The 22917-nt window shown below is 34.0% G+C and overlaps 2 protein-coding genes across 3 annotated transcripts in view; one reads left to right on the forward strand and one right to left on the reverse strand.

Annotated features, from left to right (window-relative positions):
• The window catches only part of ERO1A (endoplasmic reticulum oxidoreductase 1 alpha), a 53980-nt gene extending 50449 nt beyond the window's left edge, over positions 1–3531 (forward strand). For both annotated transcript variants that reach the window (XM_027971493.3, XM_042252040.2), the window contains one exon: positions 439–3531. In XM_027971493.3, the coding sequence (XP_027827294.1) occupies positions 439–499 (61 nt within the window). In that variant the 3' untranslated portion in view covers positions 500–3531. The remainder of the gene's footprint in view (positions 1–438) is intronic.
• Positions 3532–4968: 1437 nt separating this feature from the next.
• Positions 4969–22917, reverse strand: part of GPR137C (G protein-coupled receptor 137C) — a 56606-nt gene continuing 38657 nt past the window's right edge. The window contains exons 4-7 of the mRNA XM_027971494.3: positions 10318–10467; positions 8969–9094; positions 8682–8800; positions 4969–7777 (exon numbers count right to left, since the gene is read on the reverse strand). Coding sequence (XP_027827295.1) covers positions 7600–7777; positions 8682–8800; positions 8969–9094; positions 10318–10467 — 573 coding nt within the window. The 3' untranslated portion in view covers positions 4969–7599. The remainder of the gene's footprint in view (positions 7778–8681; positions 8801–8968; positions 9095–10317; positions 10468–22917) is intronic.

Consider the following 22917-nt stretch of genomic DNA (forward strand, 5'->3'; position numbering starts at 1 on the left):
AATATGGTAAATTGATTAAGTGTTCATATACTTATGCATATTTTAAATACATATTTTAATGCTATGTACTTTATAAAGTATATACCTATACTTTATATCTAGGTATAAAGTATATACTTATATACTGTAAATAATAAGCATATGAATATACTTATGAATACTTAAAAATCTAATATGCACTCTATAATTTTGTACTTAGAAACTTTAATACTTAGTTGTGACTAATTAAAAATAACTGATTTCTGGGGAATGTTATCTTAGTTTTAATATGTCAAATTAAGAACAAAAATGCATCAAAATAGATTAAATGTTTTATGCACCTTTATGTTTGCTGAAATAAATTAACATTTTTTTCTGTGTTCTGAAAATGCAAAGTGAATAACTTGTAGAGAAAAGTTATCTAAAATAGTTTCTGAGTGAAATTTATTTTGTTTACAGAATTTCAACAAGTGTGAAAGAATTAGAAAACTTCAGGAACTTGTTACAAAATATTCATTAAAGAAAGCAAGTTGAAAAGTGCCTGTTTCTGGACAGTGGAGGCCAAAGAGTGGAATTTCATTCAAAGGCATAAATAGCAATGACAGTCTTAAGTCAAATGTTTTATATAAAGCTGCTTTTGTAAAAGGGAATTATGTTGTTTTAAATAACAATTTTTTAAATTGTGTTAAATCTATGTGTAATATTATTGTGAGTAAAAGTAAACCTTTGATAATGTGGTACATCTTTAATGTTTAATATTAAGTAAAATCATCAGGATTATCAAATTCACATATGGTAAATCTAAGTAAATGATGTTTTAAGTCTCTCAAACTAGAATTTTGTGTAAGAAGACATAATATAAATTAAACTATGGCCAATGTGAAAACTGTTTATAAGAGAATGTTATGTTCCATTATTAACAGCCTAAATTACTAACAGCCTAAATGTTCAACATTTAGGGTGAACAGATTTATCAAATAAAAATACAGAATGCCTAGTTAAATTTGAATTTCAGATAAACAACAGTTTTTTAATATAAGTATGTTGCATGTAATATGGGACAAACTTATACCAAAAACTTATTCCTCCTTTAAAATTCAGATTTACCTGGGAGTCCTGTGTTTTATTTGGCAACCCTACAATACACTGGTATGAAACAAATCACTTTTAGAGTTATTTTCCTATTTTGATTGGCTTATTTTGGTGTGTAGAAAGATACAATGATAATTCAAGGGTGTAAGGGATTTCTAAACAGTGTGAAAAGTTGAATAGATTTATATATTTATTCTCATAGTACTTTCCCTGATTCTGAATAAAAATTTGGGGAAACTTTTTATTTTTATATAATTTCAAATTTATAGAAATGTTTCCAGGATAGGATCAATACAAAGAATTCTTTTACCAGATTCCTTAATTGTTCATCTTTGCTTTCTTGCTCATGCTATCTCTGTATATATACATGCATATACTATTTTTTTCTCTTGAAGAGTCAGTTATAGGCATCATGTCCTTTGAACCATGTGTAATATGAATAATGTTTCAATGACTTTTTTTTCAGGAAAAATATCTGCAACTATATACTACTATAAGCCTCAGAATAAGGAATCATTTTGAGTTCCAATCTAAAATTCTTTTTTTGAATTTTGTTACCCTTTTAATGCTGTATAGTCATAGGCATAAAATTTTGGGGTTTTGCACGTGATATTCATTTCTTTCTTTTCCCCATAACTAAACTATAATTTTTAGAAGTCTTCATTAAGGGAAGATCTTCAATGATAAAAATATTTGAAGGGGTTTAGGAATTTATAGCACACAGTAATTGTAGGAAAAAAGGAAGTGTATACCTCAAAGTTATGGGCTCTTTCTGTATGTCTTAGCAGGTATATCAGGTTGAGATGTAACATTATTAATAAAGCAGGGTTTATTTATATAATGGCTTAGAAATGCTACTTAACACTACTGTATACTTTTTCTTCTTTATGTCCCTATGGCCTGATACAGTGTCAAGCACATAGTAGGTGTCCAACAAATATTTTTTGAGTGAATGTATGAAAATGTATTCAATATATTTAAATTAATTATCACAGAACTAAGTTCAATAATATATGTTCTATTTCTTTTCCCCCCTAATTTGAATAGGGCAGGAAAAGAAAGATATTAGCCTACTATGAAGTCAGTATTCTTAGAGACTCAAAAGACTATGAAGTGAGCACCAAATATAGGAGTGTAAGGACATGTGTGGTACTCTGAAAATTTGGTAGATGGGTTTAAATGGTTATTTTGCCTGTGTAACTAACTCTCATCTTATGCCCCTACTTTCTCTCTTTTTTTAACAGCTAAACTTTTTGAAAGAATATTCCTGTCTTCACTTTGTCCCCCTCCACTTGCTCCTTTAACTGAAATTTGGCTTTTTTTTCTTAGTAGCTAACAATCTTGTCTTTTGAAGTCTAAATCCCAATTCTAAATCTATGGTTTGGTTCACAAGCCGTTTCTTTTTTTCCTGCATTTGACACTGTTGACAGCCCCTTCTTTAAATATCTGTTTTCCACTAGGTTTCTTGTATTTCCCTCACTCTGAGTACCTCTTTTCATGTATTCTTTAAGTTATTCCTTAGGCTTTTACTCCTGCTGTCTTCAGCACCACTTCTCACTCTTGAGTCCTTCCAGTTCAGTGATCTCTTAAATCCTTATCTTTAGCCCAGACTTCTCAGACCATCTTCCTTCTACGCATCTTCACTTGGTTGTCCCACAGACACCTGTGTGCATCTTAAAAAGTTCATCTGCCCCAAACCTACTCTTATGCCTATGCTCCTTCCTTTGGTTAATTTTAGAACCGTCATCATCTAAATTCTCTCGGCTAACCCTTCCACTCCCCTGTCCAGACAGTGTCTAATCTCTTTGGATTTTATTTCCATATCTCTGATATATCACTGTCTTTGCATTTTCATTGCTCTCCCCCAAAGTACAAACCTTTTCCTTGCACCCAACCTGTCTCCTCTCTTTTGCTTCACAATGTTACCAAAGTGGGCTTTCTAGAAGCACTCTCACAATGTTACTCCCTGCTTAACACACAGTGAATTCATGAACCTTTAGGAGGAAACCAGACCTCTTTCCTTGGTGAACCAAGTACTCTGATAGGGGTCTTTCTGTTTCCCCCAACCTCATGTTCTGCTAAAACAGACTTACAGTTCTTCAGATGCAGCATCGTCAGGCCTCCACACCTTGGTGCCTGCTCTTCTCTATCAAGTGCTCTAGCCATCCTTCCCCACCTGGGAAATTTCTATGTATCCTTGCAGGTCCAGCTTAGCAATCACTTCTGTGAATTCGCCCTTGCTCCATCCAAGGAGGATCATCTAAGTTCTTCTTTTGTGTCACCACTGTAATTACAACCTACCTCTACTGTATCACTTATTGTACTGTATTGTTTTTTTTTTAAGTCTCCTTTACTAGAATGTGAGCTCCTTAGGAGCAGGAAAAGGAACTTTATCCATGTTTGCATCTCCACAGCGTAGTTTTTGGCATATGAACACTTAATAAATGTTTGTTGAATAAACTGCTTTTAAAATGACAACTTTATTATTGCTAGTGATCATATCTTCACTCCAAATATTCTTCACAGTAAGTCAGTAGGCGCCCAAGGATTTCTGGACTTTAGGTGATCAATAAAGCTTCTGAAACTATATTAGAAATTTGGTGTGGTTTTGGCAAGTTATGAAAAGGGCCTATTATGGAAAAAATGGTAAGAACTCTTTTTTCAGGGGAAAACATTACTGAAGAATTTATTGAATAATCAAAGAAAAGTTGCCCAGGAATATGAGCTAGATAAATTTCTACCTGTTTAAGAATCTAAGGGGAAGGAGAGAGGTGTTGTAAATTCTTTCACACAAGGATTTTTCTTAGCTTAATGTTTCAATAAACATGTAATATCTAATATGGGCTTCCCAGGTGGTACTTCCCAGGTGGCGCTAGTGGTAAAGAACCCACTTGCCAATGCAGGTAGACGTAAGAGATGCAGGTTCGATCCCTGGCTCAGGAAGATCCCCTAGAGGAGGGCATAGCAACCTACTCCAGTATTCTTGCCTGGAGAATCCCATGGACAGAGGAGACTGGCAGGCTGTAGTCCATAGGGTCGCAGAGTCAGACATAACTGAAGCAACTTACCACGTATGCACATACTATCTAATAACTGGTATTTTAAAGTATGGCATTTCATATCAAATTAGTGTGTAATACTAATTAGTGTACAGCTAATGTACATAGTTATCTCAACGTTCAGTACATACAGTTATCCATGTATACAATAGTTCGACTTTAGATTTTTCACCTTGACAACAGTGCAAAAGCGGAACACATTTGATAGAAACTGTACTTCCACTTTTGAATTTTGGTCTCTTCCCCCCAGGCTAGTGATATGCAGTACAGACCTCTCTCATGATCTGGGGCAGTGGCAGCACCACAGCACCTGCTCAGCCACGCAGTCACAAGGGTAAACAACGCATACACAACCATTCTGTACTGAAAACATCCATTTTGTTTTTCACTTTCAGTACAGTATTCAATAAATTCTACATGATATTCAACACTCTGTTACAAAACAGGTTTTGTGTTAGATGGTTTTGCCCAACTGTAGTTTAATACAAGTGTTTTGAGCAGGAAATGGCAACCCACTCCAATTTTCTTGCCTGGATAATCCCATGGACAGAGGAGCCTGGTGGGCTACAGCCCACCTGGTCGCAAAGAGCCAGACACGACTGAGTGACTTCACTTGCACTTTCAGTCTAAGCTGTAATGTTCTAGGCCAGCTGTATTCGATGCATTTTTGCTTAGGACAAGCCGAGGAATATCTGTAATGACAATCTCACTGAAAGTAAACTGTCATTTGGAACTCTAGGTATTCTTTTCTTTCCTATGGTAGGCGTCTTATCCTTACATGACAGAAACTCAATGGGTGTAGTCTGTTAAAAGAGATTAAGAAAACCAGACCTCCAAATAAAAGCACAAACACTTTTATTTTTAACAGTAGTGTTTTGTTACAATTTAGTGAAACAAATAAATACATTCATTGGCCACAGCTATACTTTTATAACCAGTTTGACACTGATTTTATAGCTGAGAAACACTGTTAAACAATAAAAAAGGCAGCTATGCTTTAAAAAAGCCACTTTAGCTATAAATTACATCTTTCATAAAACTACTACCAGCTATAATGAGTGGCAAGAGTTTCAAAATTAATGACCATCCAAATGAAACAATAAAAACAAGTACTGCTAATCACTGTAGAATTACACACTTAAGCAATGAAATTCTTTTCTAGTTAGTGAACCAAAAAGAAGGTTTGAAATTGTCATCATGTGCTTCAGTGCAGGATGAACAGGGGATCGATAGCCCTTTGATTTGATAAACAAATCCTTCTTTCAAGACCAGACTTAAAGTGCTCTTAGTGCTTTGAAATTTTTAAGCAAAAAATGGGCCAGAAGTTTATCTTTCTTTGTCTTTGGTGATTTATTGTGGGAGATGTCTTTAAGGAGACAAATGCAAGAATTTAGGTTCCCTGGTCAGGGATAAGAAATTTACAAATCTCAGATTTGGAAAAATCAGCTAATGCAACTGAAAAAACCAGGTTATTTTATCTGAAATATTTTTGAAAAGTAATCCTCACTTATCTGGTCAAATAGGAGCATTATGTAGGGAAGTCTGGGGAAGCTTTCCTAGAAAAAATGTATCACTTTGAACCCCAAGGATTAACAAAGGCAACACATCTTCTTAGACAGCTCTAGATAATTAAACACCTAACATTATTAAGACAATAAATAGTCGGCATTCTGAAAAGAAACCCAGTAACTGAAGTTGCAGTAAAAATATGCTCAGGTAAGTGCATGGTATGTTGTCCTATTATGACCTATAAATTCTATACTATAAATTTTATAAATCCAAAGTGACATGTATAAGTTTATGCTTTGGACTGAATTCAGAATTATTTTGTACGATAAAAAGATGAAATTTCTTTGTCTGTGTACCAGCTTCCCAAGAGATCAAAAGCATTAAAAATTTTATTTTTTTCTTAGGGTTTCACTTACTGTTATACTTCTGTGAAGTTACTGAATCAATCAAAAAGTTAAAAGATGTTTTATGTAAGAGCAGAAAAAGAACATAACTTTCTAATCAAAGTAAAGACAGAAAAGGACAGTTGTACTAGTTCCAGTTCTGAAGAAACAGATTACCAAATAACCGTATATAGTCATCTTTAAGCATGTTGTGACAACTTCCCAATGTTGCCTGTTACCTTGGGCTCTTGAGGTATTTAGCATCTACTTTTTTCCATATAGACACTGGTAGAAAGTGCATTTTAAAATTCTCTATCACTTTAGCCTACCATATATATATATATATTTTAGATCTAAGATAGGACGTTCAAGACAGTTTTAATGTAATTCTAAAAGTACTCCAATATTGTTAACCACTGGTTTTTATACTTACCTAGTTAGTACCTTCACATAAGTTGTTCATTTAGTCTAGTGCTGGAATTAATTTGAATTAAATTTAATTTGGCTTTGCCCATATGCAAGATATAAAAATGAAAACTAAAGGAAGAATTATATGTATTACAAAGTATTGCACTTGCGTTCACTGCAATAACACATCATGATTTAATTTACCTGAGGATAATCCTGATTCATAGGAATAATAGGTAAGATTTGCTCTATTTTATTTCAGCTAATTGAATGCCTTTGAAAATGTATTCATGTTTTAACTTAGAATTGTATATTTTCTGAATAATTCTTAAGTGCATCTGTAAACTTTAGTCCTAAGAAGTTTCTATCAATATCTCCCTACACAAAAATTGCTGTTGTTTTTTCGAAGAATCATGCTTAAACTACTGCATTATCTTAACCATACAGAATAATCACTTGACCAATTCTCAAAGTAGCCACATAATTTTGATTAGTATTCTTTGCCCTTGAAGAAATGACTGTGGCTTTCCAAAGAACACTGCTGGTCCTCCCTGTAAAGGATTACTAGTATAATTTCTTTAAAATGATTGTTTGAATAATTTCAGTTAGTACTGTACAATCATGCTTAAAAGAACTATCTTCAATGATTATATCTTTTCAATAGATCTTTCAAAAGAATGATACATTTTTATGCCTTCATTCTGTGCACTGTTCACACTATAAACTTTATTGGGTAAGAATTCCACATGGAGTACACTGCTGAATATACAGGCTTTGATTTTTGTAGGGAAACTGCCTCCTGATTTGATGTACAACATAACATCCCAGTGTGAACACTGGGTATGACTTTGGGGACTGCAGTGTACTCTTTCAGAACAAAGATAAAAGTGCAAATATGCGTTTGATATTCCACAGTCAGGATGTTTGGAGGCCATCAAGTCCCTTAAGATCTAATCCTTCTTTTCTCTGGCTCCAAATTTTCCACTGTACTTCATTTTACCAGGACGAGGTCAGAAGTAACAGCTGTGTCCTCCACTGGACTCAGCCACATTTCCAGGCTTTGTTTTCAGTTGTAACGGATAATGGAATGTTTATGCAGATGGACTTTAAACACACTGAATATACACATTCATGAAAAATGATTGAAGAATCACAACTTGGTAATGCCATCAGTTTTGTGGTGTTACGTATAAGCTATGGTGACTGTTCATATCTAAGTTACTACAAGTAAAGAGCAAAGGAGCAGTGTCTGTCAGAGGTCCATTCAGGTGGGGAGAGACTGTGTAACTGCTGCTGCCACAGCCAGTCATGGTGCCGTACCAGCCCAAACCTTGTGAATTTGATAAACTGAAAAAAAAGGGGCAAAAAAGGACTGTGATCAGGATATAATAACTCATGTTGGCACTTCTAGTTTTGAATGAATTATGTTCTTCACCAAATAATGGCTTTCTACAAAATTCAATAACATATCTAATATCCTTGATTCTGTATCACATATTAGAAAACAATGAATAAATACCATTCAAAATTAGTAGAACTTAATTATCAGATAATAATAGTAACATAGTGCTTATTATGTCCTGGGCTTTATTCTAGGACATACATATGTATGTTTACACACATATGCACTCAGCCTTCACAGCAACCTATCACAGAGGTTCTATTATTATCCCTATTTTACAGATGAAAAACAGACAAAAAATTGAGGTTAAGTAACTTGTCCAGATGAAGTGAGGATTATAGAAAATGCTGTATCAAACTCAAAGCATTATTTAGTGTGCATTAAGGCTTTCTCTGCACTGATACCAAAGCTAATGGGATGGACTTGTAATGATTTTGGAACAAGGAGGGCACTGAAGATTTCTTTTGGAAGCTAGCCTTCCCAGGTTTTATTTAGGTCTTCCCTGTGCATTTTGAACAGCACAGTAGATATGGAAACACATATAATAGTATTTCTTCTCTGCTCACCAACCCCCATCAGCTTTGAACTAACAAGGGATCCTGAAATGAAAGGGTGCCGTTTTACCCCCAAAGGCATTTCTCAAATAAAGGTAATATATGGACTTAGGAGCAGATGATAATTCTTTATAATACAGGTCTCATCATGGGTTTAACATCTACTGTTCTATGTGCCAATGTTAAATGATCTTATTTATTGATATATATCAGCAAATCACCCTTTTCATACTTGGGTTAAAGCTTTTTTTTTTTTTTTTTTAAATCTATGTTGGTACTAATTCAGTGCAACTACCTTCCTTCTCTTGAACTTCCCAGTCTTGGCAAGTCATCATCACTATCATATCGTCTCGGATTGTCGAAGAAGTATGCTCTGGAACTATAACTGTGACTGTTTATCATGCCAGCAGGTGCCTGTGAACAGAGTAGTAGATAGAATATGAAGATTTACTTTTCAACTAAGAAAGGAGGCTGAGTCCATAATCCTTTTTAGTCTTTGCCAAAAATAGAAAATCAATATAAATGTTCTGTTATTTTTTAAAATAAGGAGAACAGGCATTAGGTAATGTTATGATATCATACCAAATTCTGGTTTAATCTCTGTGCCCGGAAAAACAGTACCACTGACCACGCTGGCACATGTTCCCACAGAAAGAGGACCATTCCAAATACAATATACTCTTCTCCACTTATGTCTTTTACATGAGCCTGTGAACAGAATATGGTCGAGCAGTTTTAAAATCAGTCTTACATGTAAGGAATCACCCTCCACAAACAGCTTGCTTCAGGTAGGGTAAGTTAAAAGATCAACTTAAAGCACATAGAACTCTTAAATTAATTTTCCATATTTTATGGCTTCTCATGTAATGATATTTATCCTTTAAAGATCATAAAATGCTTTGATGTTAAGTAGAATAAAGAGGTATTAACTTTATCAACACATCAATTTATGAAAATATTTTTAATACATGGGTAGTGGTATGGATGGTTTAGGTCCCATAGTCTGAGGAGGGTTATAAATGAGACTACAGGTTCCAGCTGCTCCAAAGGCAAAATAATCGCACTTACCCTGAGTTACACCTGTAGAGAAATGTAACATGCAAGTCGCTCAGCTCTGTTACTATTTAAAAACATGCTTTTGGGCTTAAATTCCATGTTGAATTTGTTTCTATTCTAATAGATGTGGGGAAAGAGAAATGGGAAAAGGAGTGAAGGGAATCTGCCACACGGAACCAAATGTGAAAATTCCTTCTTTGAAAGATAATTAGAATCCTGATAAAATAGCATTCCAGGATGCTTCAATTCAGTACAAAGTTAAACTAATATAAATAAAGATATGACATCCACCTAGGTCAGACTACTTCTAGCAGAAGGATGGAGAATGCTGGGGGGTCAAATATGCATAGCAAGGGCCCCAGGAGTCACTACAGAAAACACCTAGATACCCAAGGAACTACGAATGCGCACCGACTTTCAAGACTGATAATGCCAAACTTTCATAAAAGTCATACATCTAAAACTGAACCAGATATTTAGGTTATATGTAGTTCTTGGGTAAGAGAGAATTCATTTCATCGTAGCAAATTAAAGACATAACCACATTTACTAGCTAATGACAGAATATCAACTTATGAAGAGATACTTAAACACTATCCTTTACAAGTTAGTAAAATAGATTTATGACCAATAGATTTAATATACTGTTGATATTATTCACAAAAAGAAAAGAAAATACTACTTTGGGAGAAATTCTCTCTGAAGAATGATTTCAATTGCTACATATGAATGAGAATTTTTAAACATAGAACTTTGAAGTATGATTACTGATAGTGGCTAGAGATTCCATAAAAGTCAAACACTTAAAACATTCTCCTAGTCAGGCTAACTTCATTATCATACACTTAGATTCGCAATACATGCTAGGTTCTTACCTTATCTGAAAGATTATCCCAGCCATAATTAAATGGACTTTCTAATGTATCCTGAGAAATGATGATCACCACCAAATTATAACATGCTCTTGAAGAGTACAGAAGAATGACCACAGAGCCTACGACAACAGTCTGGCATAGAGACATACCCTAAAAGAAATAAAAGTCATCATCACAACAGCCTGCACATTTATCATGGTATATATTGTCCATATACAATATAGTCACCTCTTGCAATGCACCCCTAGAAAACACTGAGTGAGTGCCAGTTGAAATCAACTCTTGATTATCATGCTTTACAATTCCTATTTTTAGAACCACTTGTGTTTCAACTACCCTGTTAATACATATAAGTTCTTTGTCAACTTGCCCAGCAGCAGCTGGAGGAAGATTTTGTTTGGCCAAGGTTACCTTACTCCCTTAAGTAATATATGAATAAAGAAGTTGGCCAATGATCGATGTTAATCAGAGAGGTAGTTTAGGCCCAATGAGAAAAGAATGGGAAATAGAAACATTAGTCCATCTGATACACTTAATTTCCAATAAGAAGCAAAATTAGAATAGAAATACAATTTCTGTACTATTTGCTTTGTTCTATTAGAGTTGATGTTAATCCTGTTGATATTGCTATGTTGATGACAAAATGATGCAGGCACCCAAATGCACTTTCAAATCCAAAATATTTTAACACTAAAGCTTTCACCATTTCCTGAAATATAGAAAGAAAGCCTTATATAACAATGGTTATAACACTGGTTTTAATAGTGGTTGTCAACTGGAGTGTGTATATTGGAGAAGGGTGTGGTGTCCACTTTTGCAGAGATTCTTAACCTAAAATATTTGAATACAGTTGGTTTCCTTTGTAATCCTATTTACTTTAAAGACATTATTCTGAAAAGTGACACAATTGCCAAACATATGTTGTGAAAAACACCTAATACGGTGTTTTAGAAGTTTGTGTTTTAATGTCACAATGATTAAGTGGAAATGATGGCATTCACCACACAAGGTCCAGGGCTGCTGGAAGACTGACAATTTACGGGAGAGTTCTCCACATACGAGAATTATCTGACCTTCATAACTTCCCCATGTCCTCTTGGACATTTATGAAGATGAAAAACTTATCCATAATGATCTGAGCCAGAACCTACATCTGTTTTAAATATAAACAAAGTTTATGCTTGTATAGTTTTAAATAGAGGCCAACATATCCAGAAACACACATAACATGTAAATTGAGGGAAATTTGTCCTTTGTTTTTTGTTCAGACCTTTATCAAGAACAGTCAAATATTTCAGAAAGGTATGAAAGTGACAGCAATACTGCTTGTGGTGTACAGTGCAGAAGCAGCACACCTGTAACAGTCTGCATTTACAGCCTCATTCACAATTTCTGTGTGTAGATACGAGCATCCGACCACTGTAGCATACCCTCAGATCTACACATTCAAATATTTATTAATTACTTTCCTTTTATTTTCTCATTACATTATAATTAGGGCAATTGCACTGAATTTTTGAAGTTATGTGTGTATGTATGTTAAACAATCTATTAATTTCAGCATAGAAATAGATTAAAATTTATGAGACGGTTTCAGTGAGTTTTGTAGGATTGAGAAATATTATTATAACTGATATCCTCATAAGAACAACACATTTTTAGAGGTGAATGAGAAGAAAGCAAATTTAAAGGTGAAATATATCTTGAAAGAGTTTGGGATAGCAACAGCATATCTTCTCTGAGCTAACTCACTATTACAGCAAAAAGTATGTGTGAAAATAAAATCCTAGCAAGATTAAATTTTTTAATCAAGACTAAGCTTTTGTACAATGTGCATTTTTACTGTGTATATTTATTATGAATCATAAAAATGTTGCTAATAAAAAGCTAATCTGAAAGCAATCCAGTTTCCATTTTAAAAGTACTATATTATTACAGAAAAGTTAAGTAACAAGAAAAGTTGGAATGCTATAAGCATTATCATCCTTTAATATAACCATAAGTAAATTTATAGTCGCTGCTTTAAGAAATACTATGACTGCTAAAAGTAATAGCATCTTATAATATGGAGTTTCTCTACTTACACTTGTAAATATTACCAAAAACTGCAACGAAGTATGAGCAAAGAATAGTATCAGAGCAATTAACAAAGCAAAATTGCAGGCAAATTACACACATATAATAGAGAAAGAAGTCCACCAATTTAGAAAACAAATTAAGATTCTTCCTACAAAATATAGGGTCATAAAAGAAAAGATAAGGATTCAGCCATATGGAAAGTGCTGTTGGAAAGCTACAGAAAATTTTTCTAAATTGAATAGTCATGACAAACAATTCCACTCAGGAGCAATCCTCAAAGAATGATTCTCCCTTCCTCTACCTCAGACACCTACATACCACTGTTTTAGAAATTCCACACTTGACAAGTAAAGAAGAGTTAGACCTCACTCCAGTATACTTACCATTAACTAGAGTTCAGTATTTGTTTATAGGTACTTTCAGGACACAGATATGTAGAAACCTGAACTTACCATTCATTGAGTTTTGACAACTGGTGTATACAAATAAAGAACATTACCATCACTCTCGAATGTTCTCTGACATCCGTTCCCCACCAGCCAGCCCCTCAGACACAAATATTCCCCTGCTTTTGTTTTTACCACAACTTAGTTCTGCTTACTCCAGAACTTCACATAAATGGAATTAAAGAATATGAACTCTTGTGTAGGTATCACTCACTCAGCATAATGTTGTGAGATTCATCCATGTTGTTGGATGTATCAGTAGTTAGGTCTTTGCACTGCTGAGGTGAACAATTAGGGTGACCAACTCCTGGTTTGCTCAAAAGTTTCCTAATTAAAAAAACTTTCCTAGTTTTAGCACTGAAAGTCTGTATTCCAGAAATCCTTTGAGTCCCTGGCAAACCAGGACAGTTAACCCCACTAATTCCACTGTATAATTACATGAATTTGTTTTATGAGAATTTGTTTATTCACTTTTCCTGTTGATAGACTGTTTCTGTGAATGTTCTTACTCAGATCTTTTTGTGGACATATTCTTTCGCTTTTCTTGGGTAAATACCTCAGAATGGAATTGCTGGGTCATGTGATAGGTTTAAGTTCAGCTGTATAAGAAACTGCGAGATCTTTCCCCAAAATGGATGTACAATTTTATATTTCCAACAAAATATGAGTTCCAGTTATTCCAATTCCTAGATAACATTTGGAGTTGTCAATCTCTTTAATTTTAACCACGCTGTGGATATTTTGGTTTTAATTTGCATTTCCTCAGATGACTAACGATACTTTGTTGGCCATTTGTACATCTTCTTTGTGAAAAGTCTGTTCATATCTTTGACCATTTTAAAATTTGTCTTTTTAAAAATTATTGAGTTGTAGACAATCCCTCCATCTACTGGAAATGATTCCTTGTCAGATGTATACATTGCAAATATTTTCTTAAAAGTCTGTGGTTTGCCTTAGCATTTTCTTAGTCTTGCCTTTTGATGGGAAAATGTAATTTTAATTAAGTCTAATTTATTATTATTATTTTGTGATTACTTTCAATGACCTGCTTAAGAGATCTTCTAAAGGAAATTAGTCCTGAATATTCATTGGAAGGACTGATGCTGAAGCTGAAACTCTAATACTTTGGCCACCCGATGCGAAAACTGACTCATTGGAAAAGACCCTGATACTGGGAAAGATTGAAGGCAGGAGGAGAAGGGGATGATAGGGAATGAGATGGTTGGATAGTATCACTGACTCAATGGACACGAGTTTGAGCAAGCTCCAGGGGTTGGTGATGGACAGGATAGCCCAGCGTGCTGCAGTCCATGGGGTCGCAGAGAGTCAGACATGACTGAATGACTGAACTGAACTGAAGAGATCTTTGCCTGTATCCAAACTGTAAAGATAATCACTTATGTTTAGTTCTAAAGCTTTAGACTTTTTTGAATTATATTTAAATTTGTGACCCATTTTGAATTTTTTGTGTACATGAGATGCAGCTAGAGGTTCATTTTATTTCATGTGGATATCCAGTTGTTCCAGCACCACTAGCTTTCCCTTTGAATTGTTTTAGCACCTTTGTCAAAAATCCAGACTATTTAAGTGTGGATTGTTTCCAGGCTCTCTATTATGTTTGTCTTTGTCTTAATTACTATGGTTTTACACTAAGTTTCAAAGTCATGTGGTCTAACTCTTCTTTTTCAGAACTACCTTCTGCATTGTTCACTACAATAACCATTTTATTGATAGATCTTTTATGCAGAAATGTCATCTTAAAAACTGTTTCTTCTAGTCCATAAATAATGGTCTTCAATGATTTAGATCTTTAATTTCTCTCAGCAATATGTAGTCGTTTTCAGTATAGAGGTACTGCTTGCTTTTTGCAAAATTGATTCCTAAGTATTTTGGGGTTTTTTATGCTATAGAATTGCTTTTTGAATTTAATTTTCAAACTGATTATACCTTGTATATATGAAAATCATGTGATTTTGCATTTTGACTTTGTATCCTGAGCACTTGCTATATTCATGATTCCTTGGGATGCTCTACTTAAACAACCATGTTATCTGCAATTAGAGACAGTTGTGGTTTTTTGTTTTCTTTTTTTGATGGGCTAGGTGGTTTTTTAAAAAATATTAATTTATTTTAATTGGAGTATAATTAGTTTACAATATTGTGATGGTGTTTGCCATACATCAACATGAATCGGCCACAGGTATACTTGTGTCCTCCCATCCTGAATCCCCTTCCCGCCTCCCTCTCCACCCTATCCCTCTGGGTTGTCCTATTATACAGAGTGAATTAAGTCAGAAAGAGAAAGTTAAATACTGCATATTAATGCATGCATATATATGGAATTTAGAAAGATGGAACCGAAGATCCTATATGCAGGGCAGCAAAGGAGTCATAGACGTAAAAAACAGTTTTACTTCTTAATTTCTAATTTTATACCTTGTTTTTGTTTTATTGGACTGTTGAAGAGAAATGGTGAGAACAGACTTCCTTGCTTTGTTACGAACCTTAAGGGTAAAACATTCAATACTCCCAGTGTGACACAGATTGTTTTTTAGAGATGTCTTTTATCAGATTGAGGAACATTCCTTCTATTACCTATTGGCTTAAAGTTTCATTGTGGTTATTTTTAAATCATGATGGGTGCTGAATTTTGCCAGATGGTTTTGCTACATCTATTCAAATGATTATTTATCTTTTCTCCTTTGTTCTCTCAATGTAGTGAATTACATTGACTGACTGATTTTCAAATGTTAAACCAATGTTGCTAGATTCTGTATCTCTAAGTATAAGAGATTACGTGTGTGTGCTCAGTCACTTCAGTCGTGTCCAACTCTGTTACCCTATGGACTGTAGCCTGCCATGCTCCTCTATCCATGGGGTTTTCCTGGCATGAATATTGCAGTGGGTTGCCTTGCCCTCTTCCAGGGGATCTTCCTAACCCAGGGATTGAACCTATATCTCCTGAAGCTCATTAATTGGGACTGAGCATAGGGCGCTAAAAGCTCCAACTATGATTGTGGGGACTTTTATCCTTTTGTTTCTTACTACCTGGTAAGTTCCTCCTCTTTATTCCTACTATTTGGCTTTATATACACATCTATTATTTTTATGTGTTTGATGAACTGTACCTCTTTATATCTGGTAATATTCTTTGCTTAACTTTTATATCTGGTAATACCCTTTGTCTGGTAATACCCTTTTGCTTAATATTAAAGTGCCTTCTTACACTTATTGAATAAATAGTATATTAGCTTTCTTGTTCAACTTATGTCTATCTTTATATTTAAAGTGCCTTCTGGAAGTCAGAGTATAGATGGGTCTTGTTATTTTTTAAATTCATTTTGACAGTCTCTACCTTTTAACAGGAGTGTTTAGTCCATTAACATTTAATACAATTAGTGACATGTTTAAATTTAGGTCTTACATTTTACTACTTGCATATTTATTTGCTGTTCCTCTATCCATTATTTTCTGCATCTTTTGGTTAATCCATTTTATCTATTGAACTTTTAACTATACTTTTCTATTCCTTATTGTTTTCTTTTTGCCTTAAGTGGTTGCTCTAGGGCAGCAGTCCTTAAAGTGTGGTCCCGGGATTTTAAAAATCAAAATCAAGATGATTAAAAACAAGAGTACTAAGATGTTATCTGCCTAATATATTTTCACTCTCTTTTGTGTATACAGCAGAGTTTTCCAGAGGCTTTATGATATGCGATGGTGTCAACACTGTATATGCATGTGTCTTCTTGTGTTTCCTATTAATAGATTCCTGATATAATAGATTTAGGGTATAAATACATTCATTTTCAGAGACTAAGTCAGCTTGTTCTCTGTATCTTTATTGGGTTCTTGTTAATTTTCTTTAGTTATACCTGATATATCTGCTAGAACCTCACTATTATCAAAGGTTTATATTCTTTTTTGGCAATGCCCATAACATGGCATGTAGGTTCCTAGTTACCAACCAGGGATCAAACCCATACCCCCTGCAGTGGAAGCATGGAGTTTTAACTACCAGACCATCAGGGAAATCTCCAAACAAGTAGTTATTCTGAAATCCTAGAAGAAAAGAAGAGAAAGGGGGACTTCCCTGGTAATCCAGTGGTTAGGACTTGATGTTTTCACTGCTGTGGCCTGGGTTCAATCTCAGGTAGGGGAACTAAGATCCAGCAAGCCACAGGGTGTAGCCAAAAGAAAAAAAAATGGAATGAAATCCTAAATATTTCCTTGTATCTACATGGCAGCACAACAAGAATAGGTACAATTAATATGTTTGTTTCATAATATTTAAGCATTTAAAGAAAAGCTTTAAACTCATTTTAGAAATTAATCACACTTTACTCTAAAATGAAAAATTATAATTCTTTTCATATTTAAAAATGGATTATTAGCTTAGGAATGGGGACTTATCTTTTTATTGGTACAAAGTTTCAGTATGGGGTGATAAAGATGATCTGGAGATGGACAGTGGTGATGGTTACACAACAATGTAAATGTACTTTATGTCCCCGAACTGTACATTTAAAAATGGTTAAAATGGTAAATTTTATGTTATGTGTATTCATTAGAATCACAAATATTTTTCTCTACACACAGCTCCTCTGTTTACTTCTAAGATACTGAGAAAGTTGAAAGTGTTAGAATTCTATGACTCAGTGAAGAAAGAAATCTATATAAAGTAACTGGGTGAAACTGATTTCCTGTTTTATCAAATGAAATGCAATGAAAACTACCTTTCAATAAGTTTTATAAATGTTAATAATTTACCTTATTGTCTTTTGTGACAGAACATTATGTCCAAGTTAAGCTGCAGCATCATTTTGAGATCAATCATTCAGAGATTAAAGCAAAACAATTGTAATTGTAAATGCAGGTGTCGTGAGCATTTAAATACCACAAACTGTTTTTATAGCTTTGCAAACTAGAAATTAAAAAACCATTTAGGCATTTTATAGGCTAAGCTGTTATACTGCATTGGGTGGCAAACCAATCACAATAGCTGAGAGACTAGTAAAGCCTTGAAAAGTTAACATTGCTGAATGCCTCCTGGATGAAACATGCATTACCATTTTCCAAGATAGAAATTCACTGATTCAAAGATTTAACTAAAAACACAGTGATTTAATGTCTTATCAATAGATGTGTTACTATTTTTGCCTTAAAAATAAATAAATCTGATATAGCAGGACTAATTTTGTTTGTATTCATCTGGTGTCAGCACCAACATATCATATAAGAAGATACTCTTATGTCAATGCCTGAGAAGTAGTATTGAAACATTCACAGTGTTGAAAATTCTTCTGACTATTTATCCTGGGCCAATTGCACTGATAATCTCACTAATGGTACAGAAACAGTCGAGGGTATATTTATCCTGGGCCAATTGCACTGATAATCTCACTAATGGCACAGAAACAGTCGAGGGTAAAACTGTGGGCTGTAGCACAAATCAATGCAGTGGTACCAAACAGTATTGTGTTCTTTACTACTATGCACTCCCAGTTAAAAAAGAAAGTTCATTTAAGAATATCCCTAATGAAGTAGTGAAAATATTTATTAAGTTCACAGTACCTATCTATTTAATATTCTGCGTGATGAGATAAGATATGCACTGAAGTAATTCTGCTGTATACTGAAGCACAGTAGTTGTCTTGAGGAGAAGCACTTATGTGGTGGTTGTTTGACTTGTGAGCTGAACTTGTGAGCTGAACTTGTGAGCCACTTTTTTCAGGCAACCCCATTTTCTACTTAACAGACAGCTATGGCAGACAAACAATGGTCGTTTAGACAGTTAATAAGCATACTTCTTTTTTCAAAAATAAATGAAACGAGCCTGTCATGGCAAAGAAAACATCTAATAATATTTATTGCCAATGATGAAATATGATCTTTCAAGTGAAAATTAGAATTTTTGAAAACTTGTAAGTACCTGTATCCACTGTAAGACTGGCAGTTTCCCAAACTTAAATACTTTCTTTGATGAGATTGGTGGTGGTATTAACAAAAGTGATTCTGGATATTATCTAATGAAATGTATCAACATTTTGAAGATCTGTGACCATTTTTCCTATGATCAATGCATGATGTTATAACTCATTCAAAGTGTAAGACAGACCAATGGAGAGTACAAAAAGTTCACTAATATGGCTTTAGATTCTATATGGCAACTAACCTTTAAGAAACCTCCACTTCAGAGTTTTGGTGTAGTATTAAAGAAGAATATCCACAATTATCTGAAAAGGCTATTTAAATTCTCCTCCATTTTCCAACTACATATATGTGTGAGGATGGATTTTCTTCATATACTTCAACCTAAACAACATATCACAACAGATTGAATGCAGAAGCAGACATGAAAATCCAGATGTCTTCTATTAAGTCAGACATTAAAGAGATTTGCAAAATGTATAACAATGTCAATCTTTTCACTAACTTACTTTTGTTTTGGAAAATATAATTATTTAGCATAAAAAATTTTATTCATGTTAACATAGAATAGATTATTGGTATTTTAATGAATTAATAAATGAATATTTTTAATTTCTCATTTTTTCTAAAATGTATATATAGGTAGATATAAGTTATATAAACAAAATCTCTTTGGGGTCCTCAGTAATTCTTAGTATTGTAATGGGATCTTGACACCAAAACGTTTGAGAATCACTGCTCTAGGGATTATAAAATATACCCTTAACTTTTCATAGTCTAAATAATTGTTAATATTTTACCACTTGATGTAAAATATAAGAACTGCAACAATATAAGCCCTGTCCTTTATGCCACAGTGCTATAGTTGTTCTATATATTATACCGAGAATTATGCATTATATCTACACACCTAAGCCTCACATTATCATTTTTGCTTTGCACAGTCATATTTATTTTAAAGAAATTAAGAAATTATATTTACCCACACATTTTTTATTTCTTGTGTTCTTCATTCCTTCCTGAAGAGCTAAAATTCAAGCCAATTTTATTCCTCTTCAGTCTGTAAAATTTTCTTAGCATTTCTTATAGTGTAGGTCTGTTGGTAGTGAATCTTTTTTGTTTTCTTTTTCTTTTATCTGAAGATGTTTTTAGTTCTTCATGATTCTCTAAGAATATTTTTGCATGATATAGATTTCAGAATTGACAATATTTTTCTTTCAGCATTTCAAAGATATTGTTTCCATGTCTTCAGGCTCTATTACATCTGATGAGAAGTGACTGATCCTTTGAATCAATGTTCCTTTATGTATGTGTCATTCTTCTCCATTTGAAAAATTTTCTTTTTTTAGGTTTTAAGCACTTCAGAGCTTCCCGATGGCTCAGTGGGTAAAGAATTCGCCTGCAATGCAGGAGACACAGGAGACATGGGTTCGATTCCTGGGTCAGGAAGATTCCCTGGAGGAGAAAATAGTAACCCACTCCAGTATTCTTGCCTGGGAAATCCCATGGACAGAGGATCCTGGCAGGCTACAGTCCATGGGGCCACAAAGAATTGGACATGACTGAGCAAATAACACTTTCACTCTCACTTAAAGCACCTTGATTGAAATGAACCTAGGTGAGATTTTCTTTATAGTTATCCTGATTGGGATTGCTGAGCTTCATGAAATTGCAAATTTACGTCTGTCATCAAAATTGGAAAATTTAGGTCATATGTCTTCACACGTTTTTTTCCCAATCTCATTTTCTTCCTCTTTTCCTTTGGGAATTCCAATTATATGTAATTTGACCCTGAGACTCTATTCATTTCATTGTCGTCTCCCCTCCCTGTCCCCCATCATCCTCTGGTCTTCAGATTGGATAATTTCTGATTGATTTAAGTTCACTGACTCTTCTTTCATCTCCAATCTGCTGCTAAGCCCAAGTAGTGACTATTTAATTTTAAATACTGTATTTTGAAATTCTAAACTTTCTGGTAGTTAAGAAAAAATAGTTTCTATTTCTCTTAAGATTTCTTATTTATTCATTCATTCAAGTATTAATGTATATTTACTTCATATCCTTGAGCATATTATAAATCATTAATAAATTCAACATCTGGGTCAACATCTGGGACTGCCACCAATGATTGCTTTTTGAGTTTTTCTTTTTGTTCTTGAGTATGAGTTATAGTTTTCCTGTTTCTTCATATATCTAGTGACCTTGGATTCTGTCCTGGACATTCTGAGTGCCATGTTTTAGAGTTTGGATGCTGTTATAGTTTTCTAAAATGTATTTTTTTTTCTTTTCCCTTAAAATTTTTTTTATTTTTAGCAAATGATTAAGCTGGCTAGACTCAAATCTCAAACTGTCTCTCATGCATGAATAGCAGCTGAAATCTCAGTTCAATCTCTTTAACCTTCACTGTGCTGCTGCTTAGAGTATGTCCTGAACACGTCTAGTTCAGGTATCAGATAAAAATTTGGCAGAGTTTAAAATCAGAATTTGGACCTTCCTTAACTTGGCTGTCTTCTTCCTGAGATTTTCCACTGACTTTCCATCTGGAATAGTTTCTTGAATTTTGCCCTATGATTCTTCAAGCAAGTAAAACAGCAGGTTTCTCTTCAAGTTTTGGCTGCCCCATGGACAGGACTTTTCCTCAGGCTAGAAGCTGTAAAAAACAGGAAACTCACGCAGTGTCAGTTCCTTCTTCTAAGAGGCTGCTCTCCAGTGTTGTCAGTGCTTTTTATATTTTTTCCAGGATTTATCTTTGTTTTCTGCAGAAGGTTGAGTCCAATAGAAGCTACTTGGCCAATAGCAGAAGTAGAACCCTGTACATGTTTCTGAATCCATCTCATAAATGCTATTTCCATTTTGAAATTAGAATGCCAAACTAAGCATCAAAAATAAGAAAACAAAGTAATCTCAATTAGTAAGTTTAAAATGTATTTTGATAACTATAAGGCCTAAACAGTTTAAAAATAGTTTCATGGTGCTAAGACATTATGGAATTAGATCTCTGGCTTTAATGACTCTACTGTTACAGATAAGATGGCTTTAAGGTGATGGTCTTTATGTCCATGGAAAAATAAAAAAAATTCTGAAAATGCTGGCTGGTCTAGTAGAAGAATTTAGAAGTATAAAGGAAAGGTACTTGAGCTTAGGAAGAGATAAAAGATTAAAGACCCAGTGTTATAAGCAGGGATTTTTCAAATGGGACAAGTGTGTGGTGTAATGGAATAGGAAATAAGACTTGCAGTTTAAGAACTGGAATAATGAAGGCAGTAAATTAAAGAAGCACCACAGCTCAAGATGAATGAAAAAAATTCCAGTGACTCAAGACAGAAATCAGAATACTGGGAAGGTAGCAATCATATCTATTACAGAGGATGATGCAGCCTCTGGTTTTTGTTTTTTTGTTTTTTTTTTAAACCATCATCTTCAACAAATTCTGGTGAAGTCATATTTCAGGTGGTGGATAACCACCATTAATGGTATTTTAGCCTGTTACTTTAATGTGGCCTAAGTAATCATAAACTACTTCTTTAGTCTTATAGGATCAGCTGGTCTCCATGAATGATCAAAAATATAGTTTAGTTGAATGTTACTGTGTCTCTGCAAGATGCTGATGATGACTTCCGTCCCAATATAGTAATTAATATGGATCAAGAGTGGAGTGAACATGGGACAGAAAGGTTTGCATAGTAATTAAAACTGTTAGACATTCAGGAGAGAGAGACAGAAAATGCATTATTTGCAAACAGCTAACTAGGCAGGGAGACAAGCTAACCTTGAGTCAGACAATGATTTGTTTTACACTCTTATCCAGATATAAAACTGTACATGCCCTTGATTAGAGATGTAAGGCTAAAAGCTCAACTTCTGTACTCACCCTAACTTTGAGTGGTCTTTCATACAGATAATCCCAACTTGCCATTATTTTGGCTCCTATAACGGCAAGTTGGGATTATCTGTATGAAAGACCACTCAAAGATGAGGTGAGTCCAAAAGTTGAGCTTTTAAATTAAATTAACTAATTTGAAATCTTTTTTGTGCCACTATTTTATCCATTAAAAATAACATGTCTCTTATATTCTTATAAATATGCTGATTTTTCCTAAAATGGAAATTAATATTAGAATAAAAATTATTTTATTGTATGTATTTT

Source organism: Ovis aries, chromosome 7 (assembly GCF_016772045.2).
Source record: "Ovis aries strain OAR_USU_Benz2616 breed Rambouillet chromosome 7, ARS-UI_Ramb_v3.0, whole genome shotgun sequence".
NCBI lineage: Eukaryota > Metazoa > Chordata > Mammalia > Artiodactyla > Bovidae > Ovis > Ovis aries.